This window comes from Crotalus tigris, unplaced genomic scaffold, assembly GCF_016545835.1.
Source record: "Crotalus tigris isolate CLP2741 ecotype Arizona unplaced genomic scaffold, ASM1654583v1 scf7180000023687.2574627, whole genome shotgun sequence".
In the NCBI taxonomy this organism is placed as follows: domain Eukaryota; kingdom Metazoa; phylum Chordata; class Lepidosauria; order Squamata; family Viperidae; genus Crotalus; species Crotalus tigris.
In genome coordinates, this window is record NW_024100118.1 from 1,583,010 (window position 1) to 1,597,953 (window position 14,944).

At 34.3% G+C, this 14,944-nt stretch overlaps 1 protein-coding gene across 2 annotated transcripts in view; it reads left to right on the forward strand.

The window, feature by feature from the left end:
- The window catches only part of MSH3 (mutS homolog 3), a 56,029-nt gene extending 42,673 nt beyond the window's left edge, over window positions 1-13,356 (forward strand). For both annotated transcript variants that reach the window (XM_039320794.1, XM_039320795.1), the window contains 7 exons: window positions 918-1,025; window positions 1,268-1,382; window positions 2,612-2,769; window positions 6,734-6,920; window positions 7,697-7,826; window positions 8,712-8,886; window positions 12,443-13,356. In XM_039320794.1, coding sequence (XP_039176728.1) covers window positions 918-1,025; window positions 1,268-1,382; window positions 2,612-2,769; window positions 6,734-6,920; window positions 7,697-7,826; window positions 8,712-8,886; window positions 12,443-12,572 — 1,003 coding nt within the window. In that variant the 3' untranslated portion in view covers window positions 12,573-13,356. The remainder of the gene's footprint in view (window positions 1-917; window positions 1,026-1,267; window positions 1,383-2,611; window positions 2,770-6,733; window positions 6,921-7,696; window positions 7,827-8,711; window positions 8,887-12,442) is intronic.
- The last annotated feature ends 1,588 nt before the right edge of the window (window positions 13,357-14,944 follow it).

A 14,944-nucleotide genomic window follows, 5' to 3' on the forward strand; every position in this document is an offset into this window, starting at 1 on the left:
AGTCATAAGAAAGCAGGCAGGGAAGCTCACAAGCTGCTTCCGGTTGCTGACATGACTTCCTCTGGTTTCTGGCCAAAAAAGGGCCATTCCCAAATCCATGCAAGAACTTAGTACAGAGCATTTGCAGTATAGGGTATTTGCAGTCAGCTCTCAGAAATGAGAGGCAGTTCTCTTGTCTTAAGCGACTGGCTGCAAACACCTCATGCTTTAATAACTCTGTCCCAAAATCCTGCTTGTATTTCAGTGAAGACCTTTTTCAGTTAGCCTCTTTGAGAGCAGCAAGGTTACCGGCTTGGGGTGGCACAGAGTCCCTCCAGCAGGCAGCTTTTTGAGAGCAAAGGGGCTGCCCATTAGAGGGATTCATCCCAGTATGGGGACAAGTACTTCTGGCAGGCAGATCTTTCTCCCATCCCCTTAATAACCCTGGTGATTGCTTAATGACTACAACCAGGATTGCGATCATTGAGTGAAGCAGTCACATGTCTCGCTAAATGACTGCTTCACTTAATGATTGAAGATTAAGTCTCAATTATTGTCAAAAGTAACAAATTACCTGTATTGACAGTTTTACTATTATTTTCATAATAATCCTTCATGATGGATCATTCATCTCTTCTGATCACATTGCTGTACCCAGGCAGCTTTTGACAGACAAAAAAAATCCCTTTAAAAAGTGCTACATTCCCTCTCAAAATTTCCAACCTCTTTGTATCATCTCTCAGTCTTTCATTATAAACAATCAAACCATCAGAATTTCTTTTTTTCTGTGTATGTGTAACTAGAGGTACGCTTAGATTATGTATTCAAAACAGACAACATATGTCAGAAACTTTGGATGGATGTAGCATTGTTGACTTATTATAGCTTACTTGTATTAATATTTCATTCACTTTTTTCCCCAATGTACTTCTATTTAGTCATTTTAATGAGCATTATCATGCACTCTCTCAAGCTGTGGATCATCTAGCAACTGTGGACTGTGTTTTTTCTTTGGCTGAGGCTGCCAAACAAGGAGATTATTGCAGGTAATCATTTTTTTTAAACAGTACTGGAATATTTAAGGTAACATTGTGAATTTACAAAATGACTGATCATTCTTGCATGCCACATTTGAAAACCTAGTGACTCTCCTCCAGATCAGATTGTTTCTACGTAGATGGAACTTCATTTATTATCAATGCGCTGGCTTGTTTCAAGATCAGTAAGGCAAATGTATGATTTTGAGTCTTTATTCCACATTCAGTCTGTAAAAATATTTGTTTTTCAGACCTGTCATAATAAATGAAAGATCAGAAATAATGATAAAAAATGGGAAACATCCTGTGATAGATGTGTTACTAGGAGAGCAACAGCAATATGTTCCAAATGATACATTCTTGTCAGTAAGTAAACTTTTAAGAGCTAGAACAATAAAACGATCATAACATGGTTTTTAGTTTTTAAGAAAACTGTTAAATATATGGCGACTGCATCCAAACAGCAATTCCTATGAAATATTCAGATTATACCATTAAGATGCCTAGGTTTTTAGATAATTAAACTTAAGTTGTAGACTTAGAAAATGAAACATAAAATTACATAGTCTCACATTTATTTTTGTGTTGGCTCTTTCTTTCCGGCATGTACTAAAATATATTCTAAATATCATGGTTCCAACAGACAGGGACGAATAAAACAGAACTCCGAGGCTTGCAAATTCGTCAAAGAACATGTTTATTAGTTACAAAGTATCAGCACGATCAAAAGTGAAACCAAGTCTGGATACACAAGCAACAATTTCCCAATACAAAGTTAAATGTCCCACCCACAAAAGCTGTGTAAACAAATACGTTCCCCAATATGATTATTTGGCGGAGCAGCCGATGACCTTGGTTCCCACGGGACAAAAGATTATTTGGACTAGCGAAGCACCTGGGCAACCTGCCTCCCTCTGTTCTATGTGGCAACCTAGAATGAGAAGGAAAATGGCTGCAACCATGCTTATTTGTAGAGTTGATACTAGAGACTTGAGGTCTTTCCAGAGAAGATTTTGAGCCATGTGAAATGGCAGGGAGGAGGAAAAATCTTATAGACTAGTCATCAATCTTTATCAGACAGAATATTATGTTTTTAATGCAAACATTTTGGGTAACCACAAGGGTGTTACAGAAAAAGTGCTTCAAAGCATCTTTTCATAGTCCTCCATACATGTTTAGATTTGAATGACAGAAATACATGTATGTACATAAATCCAGGCAAAGAATAGCAATTCATATAAACAAATCTTTCAATGCTGCTGCTTCCTGTTTGGAGAAGTGTTCTTATACAAGCAAGACTCCAGATTTTTAATATAAAGAATCTTTTTTATTGCAGGATGACATAGGCTTTTTTAAAAAAACAGTTCTAACAATGCCACATAGCTATTACATTTGCTATTACACTTTCACTTGAATTGTAAATACTTTTACGAAGCAGTGGTAATAAAAGGAGTGAAAGAAATCTTAGCGAGACACCATTTTTTGGTGTAGTAATTTGGAATATGTTTAGGTGATCTGTATACGATCACCAAAGGTCTGAAACTTTTGCATGAGTTCTGTTTTAAAATAGTCTAATTATAGTGTTCATTTTCCAGGAAGATAGTCAAAGAGTAATGATAATTACTGGACCTAACATGGGTGGAAAGAGCTCTTACATAAAACAAGTTGCATTGATTACTATCATGGCACAGATTGGTTCTTATGTACCAGCTGAAGAAGTAAAGATTGGTATTGTGGATGGCATATTCACCAGGTAAGACTACAAGCTCTTATTTTTCAATTTTAATATTATAAGTTTTTTTTTTTTAGAATTAGCACAACACATTCACATTAACAATTTAAGACTATAGCAGTAATCCCCTTTCCTATACCTCCACTTGCCCATTGTGGGTACTTTTGTGACTAGGCTATCTAATTCTAATGTAGAAACCAATTAAAGAATGCTGCTGTTTTATGAAGAAAATCAGCCCCAGTTGCACATCATGTAATGGAATTAAAAAAATTATAGCAGTTGCATAGCTCTGTTATGACCTTAATAAAGAGAAAATGAATTTCAAAAAAAGTTTGATATATTTAGATGCAGATAGTTCTCAGTTAACAGTCACTTATTCTGTGACCATTCAAAGATACAATGGCATTGAATGAGTGGTCCTTACAACTGGTCCTCAAAGTTCTGACTTTCTCAGCAATCCCATGGTCATGGGATTGCAATCAGGGCGCTTGGCAACCAGAAGCTAACAGAATAACTAGCTCATTATAATGAAGTTGCAACATTCTGTGGTCATATGATTGTCATTTGCAACTTTCCTGCCAGGTTCTCCCACAAGCAGAGTCAGTGGAGAAACTGGCAAGGAGGATTGTAAGACACCCATGGTAGCCCACCTGTGCATCCTTTCCACCCAACAGCAGCCATCCCAATGTCTTCTGTGCTGCAGAAGTCACCACCTGCTAACCTGCTTATAAGCCACCTAGGACTTGCAACTTCCTACCAGCTTCTTTATTGACTTTGCTTGTTGCAAGCCAGAGGTAGTTGTGAGAAGATCTTTGTTTAACAACCCACAATCCTTGCTTGATGATGGCAACAAGGACTGCTGGGATTGCTGTTGTTAAGTGATGTCATGTGATGTAACACTTTACAACTGGCATTGCTTGGCGATAGAAATTCCAGTCCCAATTATCATAATTAAATGAGGAGTACCCGTATAATATATATACTTATGATTTTGATTTCTAGTGGTTTATTGAATTTAGCAAGACATACATCTTTTGAGTCTTAATATGCTTAAATGTATTTTATTAGCTTTGAAATACTTTAATTTCTAATTTCCAATCAAGTAAATTTGATATGTGTTAATGAGTCTCATTAATGAATATTCTCATTAATACTTTAGAAGGAATCCTTATATTGGATCAGTTCACTCAGTTTATAACGTGGTGAAAAATATGAAAAAAATATTGATAATAATTTTAGTGGGAGATTATAGTAATGATGATCAGCTCTATTGATGAACAACAATTGTGTCATGGTGCCTGTTTCCTTTGAAATCTGGAAGGATTTAATTTATAAGTTTGTTATACAGTGTCTTGGTTATTGCATTATGATTTAATTGTATCTTTCATTTTGTTTTCAGCGTTTTATTATTTTTCCTCCCTATGGACTTGTAAATCACTCAAGAGTTGTTTTTTTAAGATGTGTGACCATAAAAATTTCCTAATTAAACAAATGAACAACAATTAAAATAGATATGAATGACAAATCCTACTGGAGTATACATTTTGGGGATGGGTATGGGGAAGGAGTTTTAGAATAGTTTTATCTATCTTGGGTTTCCTTCAAATTAATTATCTAAATTAAGCGAAACAAAATTATTAAATAATGTCATTCTTTATTGTCTTTACCAGTTTATGTGTTTCTTGGATCACAGAAGGGCTTACAAGCTGAAATCATCTTATAATATAGGGAGAATATTTTGATCTGCCAAATAAGCAGTACAGACATAACTCAGGCTATGTACTTTATATTTTTAGAAAAATGTATTATTTTTAAAGTGCTGAATATTTTTCAAAAACCTTTAACATAATAAAGCAATATAAAATTAATTAAAATGGTAAATTTTACTTATGCTTTATGTAATGTTATAGCAATTAGTTTTGAATAACTTTTATCTATATCATGAGTATGCTGCACGAAATAGGTATTGATAAATAATTTGATATAGTATCAAATGCATTTAGTTTTCTTATATATTTTGATTGATAGAATCTATGCCATCACATTGGTATCAGCTGCAGTGACCACATAGATAAATATTCTTCAGGATGATCTGTCTCTGGGCTTCAGGTCTTCTAACAGTGTAGCCATCAGCATAATAATTGAGCCTATTTCTTTGCTGGTAGTCATTTTCTCCTTTCTTCTATCTTCCCCAGCATTAAGACCTGGGGACTGGGTTTTGCATAATGTGTCCAAGCCTAATCATTTGTGCCTTGTGTTGAGAACTTTACATTGATCTTTACATTTTTTTTCTATGATCCATTTGTTGGTTTTCTTAGCTATCCATGGTGTTCTCAAGGGTCCTCTCTGACTCCAAAATTCAAGATTATCAATATATTTTCTATTCAGTTTCTTCAAAGTCCAACTTTTGTTTCCAAAGATAGTCATAAGAATAAAACTATTGCCTGTATGATTCTGATCTTTCTAGGTATAGACATATCATAGCATTTGAATATCTTTTTCAATAAAGTTTTCATTGCTATCCTACCAAGTGCTAGTCTGCAGCATATTTCTTGATTGCTAGTTCTGTTAGTTGATCCTAAAAGGATGTCAGGCTCCAGAAACCAAGAAACGAATGTTGTGATTATTCCAAGCAGATTTCTTTATTGTTCCACTTAAGTGAGCTACCACCCACATGAAGAATACACTTTGGGAATTAGTAGGGAGTTCCATCTTTACCCTCTTTCTTTTACCCAAACTATCTAAACCAGCTGTCCCCAACCTTTCTGGCTCCACGGACTGTCAGCAGTGGGGGCAGCAGGGTGAGGGGATGGTTTCGCACACGCAAAATGAAACTTGGTGTGCTTGCCTGCTGCTTGAGCGGCCTGGTTTCCAACAGTCCACAGACCGCTACCGGTCCATGGCCCAGGGATCGGGGACCAATCCCTGATCTAAACTATATTGTTTTTTGCTTCTCTGGAATGCCCTCCTTTTTTCCTGGGAATCCAAATTACGTTCCATCACAAAGGCAAAGCTATCCATCACTTCAGTGTCTTCATTGTTAATTCTAAGTCTTGTTGATGTATCTGTCATCAGTTTAATTTTTCTGTATTTAATCTTAGTCACTTTTTTCCTTGCTCCTTGATTTTTATTACTAGAACTTGCAGAAGTTGAAAGAGCTTTTCGTTTGCATTTTCAACTATCAGAATAATGTCATTGTCATAGCCCAGGTTATTGAAATTTCAACCTCTGGTTTTAAAACCACATGGATTTTTTTTCCAGTCCAGCCTTCTTAAACATATAGGCACCAAATAGGTTGAATAAGCAGGGGAAGAGTATACACCCTTGATTGACTCCTTAGCCAACCTGGAATTATTGTGCTTTAACATCCTCTGTTCGGACTGTGGTTTCCTGTCCTAGGTTTCTCATTAAGATAATGAGATATTCTGGAATTCCCATTTCCCTAAGCACATTCCACAGCTTCACATCGTCAATATAATAAAAGACCGAGTCAATGAAACACATAATGTCTTCCTATTGGGATTTTTTGGGCTTTCTTAATTATCCAGCATCTATCAGCAACAGTATATCTTAACATTTTCTAAAACTAGCTTGAACATCTGACATTTCTATATAGGGCTCTGATATGCATCAGTTGATCCTAAGCATTATCTTCATAGTATATGAAATGCATGAAAGTGTATAAACATGACACATTACATTAAGTCTTCTCTGACATTGTCTGGTAGACTGATCTCCACCAATCTGTTAGCCACTGTGTTGTTATCCAGATGGATTGGATGGAAAAATTACTGATTCTTCTGTAGCTACTTCATTAGTTGCTGTAGCCTTTCAAGTTCATATATTACTGATCTAACTTTTTTTTTTTTCTAATACCAGAGGTTCTTGTAAGTACAGTAGGTACTTCTGAAGTACCTTAATTGCTGACATGTCTATTGTACAGAATTTCAAGACACATTTTTATTTTCTTTGTTTTTGGATGTAGAATGGGTGCCACAGACAATGTATTTAAAGGTCGCAGTACATTTATGGAAGAATTAACAGATACAGCAGCAATTATTCAAAAAGCAACTTCACATTCACTAGTAATTTTGGATGAACTAGGAAGAGGAACTAGTACACATGATGGAATTGCAATTGCTTATGCTACTCTGGAACATTTCATTAGGAATGTAAGTATATTATTTGATTAAGTATAATTATTAGTAAATTACAATCTTAAAGAAAAGATTATTCTTCCTATTGAAAACTATTTTAATTTTTAGTCAAATTAATGTGAAAATTTTTGACACTTGGCATATGAGATATCACTTAGTACAAAATTTATTAATTAAAACAATAATGCATATTTACAAATCAGTCAAAATCAGTATTTACCAACTTTGCCCATTATAACTTTGTCTTTATAGTGTTCTTAAAATATTCTAAGATTCTTATTTTGGTTACTTTTTCGCTAACTATTGGAAAACTTTTCAGATGTTGAGATGCTCAAAACAGGAACTTGTGTACATGGAATGCAATTTAATAATATCACTGAAATTATATTTATAGACTTAATTATAATACAAAAGTGCCCCCACTAACAATTTACCCACCTTGTATGAAAGTAAACGGCTGGTACAAGTGGGTCATGTTGCTTCAGGACTTAGTTAATGACAGAAGTTCTGTTAGAAGTGAAGGGCGCAATTATACATTCTTCTCATAACTGAAAATAGAGGAAGGAATTTGTCTTCTGTATAACTTGGGATTAACTTGCAAAATGAAGGATCAATTTGGGCCCCATCTTAAAATGTATAAAAATTCTAAATATTGATGTATATTAAGAAGCATTTTATGCTATAGGACAAAACTAAAACATCATATTTAGTTAAAGGAAAATGATAGGTTATCAGCTTGCTGATAGTTGATGACATACTTTCAAATTTTAAATATATATTTTCCCCTCTAGGTTGGTTCATTGACACTATTTGTTACCCACTATCCTCCGCTGTGTGAGTTGGAAAGAGCTTATCCGATCCATGTTGGGAACTATCATATGTCTTTTTTAGTGAATGAAGATTATAGTAAACCAGAAGATGGTATGACATCAAATTTACTAGACTGATAACTTGTTCTCAGCAATTCCTTAAAGCTATTTGGTTGTCTATGTCAGAGTTCCCCAACCTTCCTGGGTTGGCGGCCTGGGGGAGGGGAGAAAGATTTTGTGGTGGGGTAGGTACATGTTCATGAGTGCCCACTACATTCATGGTGACATTCACAAGTGGGGCTGCAAGTTCCCACAACGAGGCTCACACAAGTGGGGTGGCAAACGCCCACAAGGCTCGCGTGACTGGGGCCATGAGCACCTGCAATGAGGCTCACGCGAATGGGGCTGTGAGCACCCTTGACGTGGCACTGTTCATGCAAGTGGGGCAGTGCACAAATGCGAGTGCACTGGCCGGCCACTTACAGGTTGGGGACCCCTGGTCTATGTCTTAGTTTCAGTCATCTTAGTAGGAGTTAGGAACAATTAATATTATTAAAAATAAAATTAAATTCAATATTTAGCAATGGAATTAGAATGACTGAGTACTAGTTGTCTATGGTGGGTAACAAGGATGTCCAAAACTGAACATTCAGAAAAATCCCAGAATTCTGTTTCTTCTCTGAATGATATTTTGGCTTAGTCCTTATACAAAAATTAATTCTCTGTTCTTAAAGGGATCCTAGTATTCCTGATATGTTTTGTCCTAAACATCATAACAATTCCTAGAGAACTTTCAGTTTAGAGGATTAGGTTCCATAAAACTGCCAGACAATGTCTAGAATAATTGAATCAACATGATCCAGAGAAGAAATTGAATTTTCTGGAGTTCTATTTGTAAAACTTTGGGATTTGCACACATATCTGATTAAAAATAACTTCAAAAACGTACTGAAAGAGTTCATTGTAAAGTGATAATAAATACACTTTTTCTTTTTAGATTTTGAAGAACAAAATAATCTTGACTGTGTTACTTTCCTTTATCAAATAACTAAAGAAGTTGCTGCAAGAAGCTATGGTCTAAATGTTGCTAAACTGGCAGGCGTGCCAAAAGAAATTCTTAAAAAGGCTGCTTATGAATCAAAGGAACTAGAGAAATCAGCTAATGTGAAAAGGTTAGATAATAGATTGGCTTGCTTTGTTCTGTAATACAGTATTTGTAAAGGTCAAGGAGAAATGCAACTCAGAAGTGTGCATGTATGTTTATGCATTTGTCTGTGAGAAGAGTTGTACATATTTTCAAAATAAAGGGAACTAATTTTAGAAATAGATAACTGTATATTTCTGTTAATGTAATTTTGTTTGCTCTAGGCTTTTCTGAAATGTTATTTCTGGCTTGCATGTATTGTGATGGGGATACATGCAAATCCACATTATGTACAGAACGGTATAACTTGTAGACATTTACTGAGAATCTCTTGGATTGGTTTCAAGTGAGGTTAGCAGCTCCTGGTGTTAATAGCTAAGTATCATGCAGATTTTTGCCTGTGTTTTCAATCTACTTTTTCTCTGGTAAAATGCCTTCAGTACAAGTTTGCTTTCTTCTCAGATAAACATGGTATGTGATATAAAGATTCCCCAGTTTAATTCCTATAGTTAGAACGTAGTATTTATGCATTGACAAACATTTCTCCATCCAGCTCCCATGATTCCCAGCAATATAAATGCCAAAGTTTAAAGCCTTTTCAATTTAATTTTATAATAGTATTGTGAGGAAAATATGAAAGCAGAATATATACTACTTTATTTAAACTAGAACTGGATAGTAAACAGATTGTGCCTTTGTTACATATAAAAACTTTAAATCAAGTAGGATTAAAATAGTCTTTTGCATTATCATAATACTGGTTTTTTGGGGGAGTCAACTTTTCCATTAGAGCAGTTTTCCAATGTGTTTGCCATCATATGGAAATATTTATAATTTAGTGTTTTAATCCCTATTAATATCTTTTTTAATCTCTTTGCTACATTTTCCCAATCTTCAAGATGGATTTTCTACAATAATCTAGAAAAGAATAACAGCCTAGAAATACATAGAACTAAGATATTTCTATATTAGAGATAGATCTTTAATACAAAAGAATGAATAGCTGACCAGAAAAGGGCTTGATGACAATATCCCCTTATTTTCAGATCACATGTCAGTTGTTCCAAGGTAAACAATAAGCTTAAGACATGATCATCCTTGAGCTGGGGCTGAAATAACCTGAAATAGTTCCATAGTGGTCACGAAGTTCTGAGCAACTTTGGACTCAAAAAGAGGACCCACGTCCTGCAGCATTAAAAACTTTAGAAATGCCAGCCACACTTCCCTGGTACAACCCACCTTCTCATCACATTGTAATGTAATATAATGGCAGCACTTTATTTTCTGTAATGTCAGTATTGTTGCAACTTGTTGCTATTTTATTAATCCTAGTATCTTCTGTGAGAGAATTTGGGAAAGAAAAAAATACACATAAAAAGCAAACAATTGAATGGGAGAATTTAGCCTTTGCAAACAGTTGTAATCTAATATGTTTTGATAAGCAGGTCAGTGTGTGTAATCAGTTGTCATGTGCAGAAGAAACACTAGAATATACAGTTACCTTTGATAAGAGTAGAAAAAAATATATAACACTTTAATACTTTTTAATTAATCAGTCCAGTAGAAAAGTTTTTAATATTTTTATTGCTTTTTAAAATAGTAACAGAAAAGAAAAAACAAGATACAAAACACAAAAATACATAATAAAAATACATGTGCTGAAAAATAAGTGAAAAAATACAACAAAAATATAAAGTTTAATATGTCATTACAGTAAACAGTTACAATTCTATATATAATTATCTAATGCAAACATTTTGCAAGTAGGTATGTGTGAAATGAAAAAGTATATTCATTTCTAATACGTAACTATCATGCTTTTTAACCTACTGTGTTTTGTATAAAGGAATCCCATATTTTATTATATATTATACAAAGTTTATTTCTATAAGCAATCTGCTCATAAGTAGCAAATGAAATCAACTCTTTAATCCACTGAATACATGTGACCATACATACATCTTTCAGTGTGGCAGAACCAGTCTTTTAGCTACAGTAAGGCACGGAGAATCCATTTTTGTTGTCCAGTTGTCAAGTTCCATGGACTAGATATATAATTCAAGAAAGTATTATCCTCTGAAAAAATTAGCTTTTGTCACACAGTCACATTTATATCATCCACTGTTTTCTCCTCAAATTAATAAGTATAGGACATTGTAAGAAATATGTTGTAAGGAAGTATTAACCTTACATCTCAGCAAAATGCTGTCCTAGATAATCTTTTTCTATACAAGTGTAATAGAGTCCAATACTTCTTTAAAAATATTTTTTGTTGTATAAGTCATAGTTTAAGCTCTATTGACACTCTTGCTAGAGACGTTAGGACACTCTCCTGCTGGTCCAGGTAATATAGGTTAACAAAAAAATAGTATGCAATTGCAGCAATAAAACAATATAATAAACACTATAAGACATTTCCTAATAGTAGTGCAACCATAATATAACGATAGTCCTCAATTAATGACAGTAATTGGGATTTGAATTTCTGTCACTAAGTAATGCAGTCATCAAGTGTGATGACGTGTGAATCCGTCGCTTAGCAATGGCAATCCTGACAGTTCCCATTGCTGTCATTAACTGAAACCCGTTGTTTCTCAAGTAAAGACAATCCTGATCCAAGCCATTTCTGCTTTGGTCCCTTCTAGATCCGAGCCTCAGTAAGGTAAGGGATTGCCTCCTTTACCTCCCCCTGAACTCCCCTCTTGCCTATCTCTCCCAATGTCTTCCCTTTTGGCTGCCTGCATACCTGCTGCCATTCACACTACAGTGTGCATTACTTTTATAATAGCCATGGCTTCTTTCATGAGCTACCAAGGCCTTAGTTTACACTCTGGTTTGAAGGGCCATTTTTTGCAACTAGGGCCGTCTTTCACAAAAGAAGGCTATGGATGTGAACACAGGCCCTGGCTGCACCAGTGAGAAAGACGTAGCACAAAAGAAGGGTCTGTGCAGGACAGTAGTGATGCATAGTGTGGCAGGATGAACTGGCAGCAGCAGGTAGGTGGTCATAAATGTCATTCAGTGTTAACGATAACTTTGAACAATCACTGAATGTATTGAAATTAAGCAAGAACTACCCATAAATAATAGTGATTAATAAGAAAGGAGGTTATTCTGACTTATAAAGATCTATAAAAAGAAGAGTTTTAAAGAGCTTTTTAAACTTTAGGAAATTTAAAGATACACAGTATTAGAGAAGAAGCTGATTCCAGAGAGTAGGAGCTAAATGGAAAAAAAGTGCTAAACTGTAAAGTGTTAATTTTAACACGAAGGAAAACTAATTGATCTTAATTGCACTATGAAGTGCAATTGCATGTGCCCTTTTAATTTAACTTTAAGTTAACTTTTAAATTAATGTAAGACTATTTTAGTGAATTTACTGCAGAGATTTTGGGGGGGTTTATTGCAGCTTCCTTCTGGTACAAAGCATGCTATGTTCATCTTGCATCATTAGGTAAGAAAGTATATTACTGTGTTTATCATTTATTGTATATAAATATTTTCTCCATAGGAAATAAGTGGAGATACTTACATGTTGATTGCTGATGGGTTAATACTTTTTAATATTGAACTTTGTTTTTTAGAAAAAGTTTGATGTATTTTGCAAAACTATGGAATACAGATGACATTGAAGAACTTCGAAGATGGAAATGTCTGTCTGAAGTAGATAATGATTTCAGCCAATTTAAAAATTCCACAGAATTCTCCAGCTAAAAATGAAAATAGCCTACAAGGTTTAATAATATCTCACAAAAAGAAATAGATGTGAATAAAGTAAACTTTTATATCATTTATGGATGTAGTGATAGATTTTTAACAACAATGCCTGTTTTGCATAATCATTTTTGGTATTTAATTTCTGTAAACTAACTTCAAGAATGAGTTATACAGAATGGAGTACATAACTTAAAATGGTATAGCTGTAAAGAACTCCTAGTATCCCGACTCAAATTAAAAGCAGCTTAAGGAGCCTTTCATCTCATTCTGTTTTCATAATGAAAATTACACAATTTTCACCTAGATTGGAAAGAGTGGAATGGAAAGAAATGAACAGGTAATCAAAAGATATTTCTGTGTTTTTTTCTCTCCTCAGAATAACAGCTTAATGGAGAAGTTTGTTTAAGAAAATACATGGAATATAGAGGTTCTTTTCCCCTAGTATCATGGTGTTTTTACTTTTAAAGCAAGTGTACACTATTTCACAGAGTTTTTATCACCTTAAAAATGATCCACATTGCATTATTTAATATCAGTGGATGTTTTTGTACTAAACTTCAATTTTTCAAATTGCTGCTTAAAATCTGTTGACTTTATATGCTGAAAATAAAAATATTATTACATTTTTCTATATTATGTCTCAAAACATCACATTTCTCCTGCCCAAAAACTATATATCTGAAAAGCTTTTTCCTATCTGATGGATAATTATGATTGTTGATGGAAATATGAAAATTATGTAAGTATAAATTATATTAAAATAAATTTCTATTTATACCTAGCTGTGAAAGATGTGTTCATTTCTAAAACAACTAAAATAGCAGAAGAATAAATTATTTCTTTGGATTTCACAGATGCAAAAGGATTTCTTATAGAATAGTACAGAATGAAGTTTTCATATTTGATATTACTATTCTTTTTGAAAAAGTAAATTGGTCTTTGTCCTTCCTGCACAATAATGTTTAGTTTAGAGTTAGCAATTTCCAATTAGTCACAGTTACAGTTAATCAGGAAAGTGGCAGGATGGGTGGGAAGCCTGGGTGGACGGACGGACGGACAGACACATGCAGATACACAGAATGAGAGACAGATAGGATAGAGATAAATAGATAGACAGAAACAGATAGAATATAGATAGGCAGATAGAATTATTGATAGACAATATAATGTAACATTTTCCAATGAAACGCAGAATTAACAATACAAGTATGCTTGAATACATATGATGGGAATGGTTTGAACTTTCAAATGGCACTCTGTACAGTCTTCTAAGATCAAAATGTAAACTGGAAAGTTCTAATACCCAATATTTTTTTTACAGTCTTGCCCATAATTTGCTAATGGTGTTGAGGGTGAAGAGTAAAGAGTATAGCTTTAATGTTGCCAGCAATTAATGAACATGAATTTACAAGCTCAAACAAAACAGTTAATTTGAATACATCAAAGTCAGAACAGATAACATATATGAGATGTAAGTATTTCAGAATGTTAAACATATACAGTAGATAGTGACTTAATATTTATTTAAAAACTCTCGAGGTGATATTAAATTTTGTGCTAACTGAAGGAACTTCCAGAAAGCCTTTCTCCAATTCCTTATTATAAGGGAGTTCAGACATGCCTGGCTGACTGTACACAAGTAGCTGAACTTGTCATGCCATGCTAGTGTCTTGTTTAGGAAAAGCAAGCAGCAACAAACTGGGAGATCGCTAAAAAGGAAAAAATATTGCCCCAGATGGCTACCGCACTTTGCACGCTTCCTGTGTGGATTATATCTGGGGGAGTTGTTGCCATGCAACTGCAAATATATGCAAATGATTGTCCAATTTTTAAAGTGGTGCGTACAAGTGCTGATAAGAATGAAGAGATATACTGTAGATTTCAAGAGACACTTGATTATGGGGACTTGAGGACTTTTGTTAATCACAAAATTGCAAACTTCTCCTATTTTACTTATACACACGTTCATGCATTTAAAATTATTAATTTTTCCTGAATCACATGATGGTTTACAAAACAGAATACAAAAAAAAAATCCTAAACTAACTAAAAAAGCTCTTTACCACCAATGCCCAAATGCTCTGAGAAAAAATGAAGTATTCAGTGCCTTCTTAAAGGAAAGATAAACTTTTCATATCTACCAGGCAAAGTGTTTCTGGCAGCCATTGTGAAAGCATATTGAAGGGTTCTCAGCCACCTTACCCTCCACCATTTTATGCAGGATTTTGAAGACATCCATTAAAAAAGAAACAATGGAGCAAGCTAACCCTTGCCAGGAAGATGATCCTGCAAGTTCCTGGAGGATGTAGGTTGTAAGACTTTAAAAGTAATCACCCGCACTTTGAATTTGATAGAGAAGCAATCTGGTA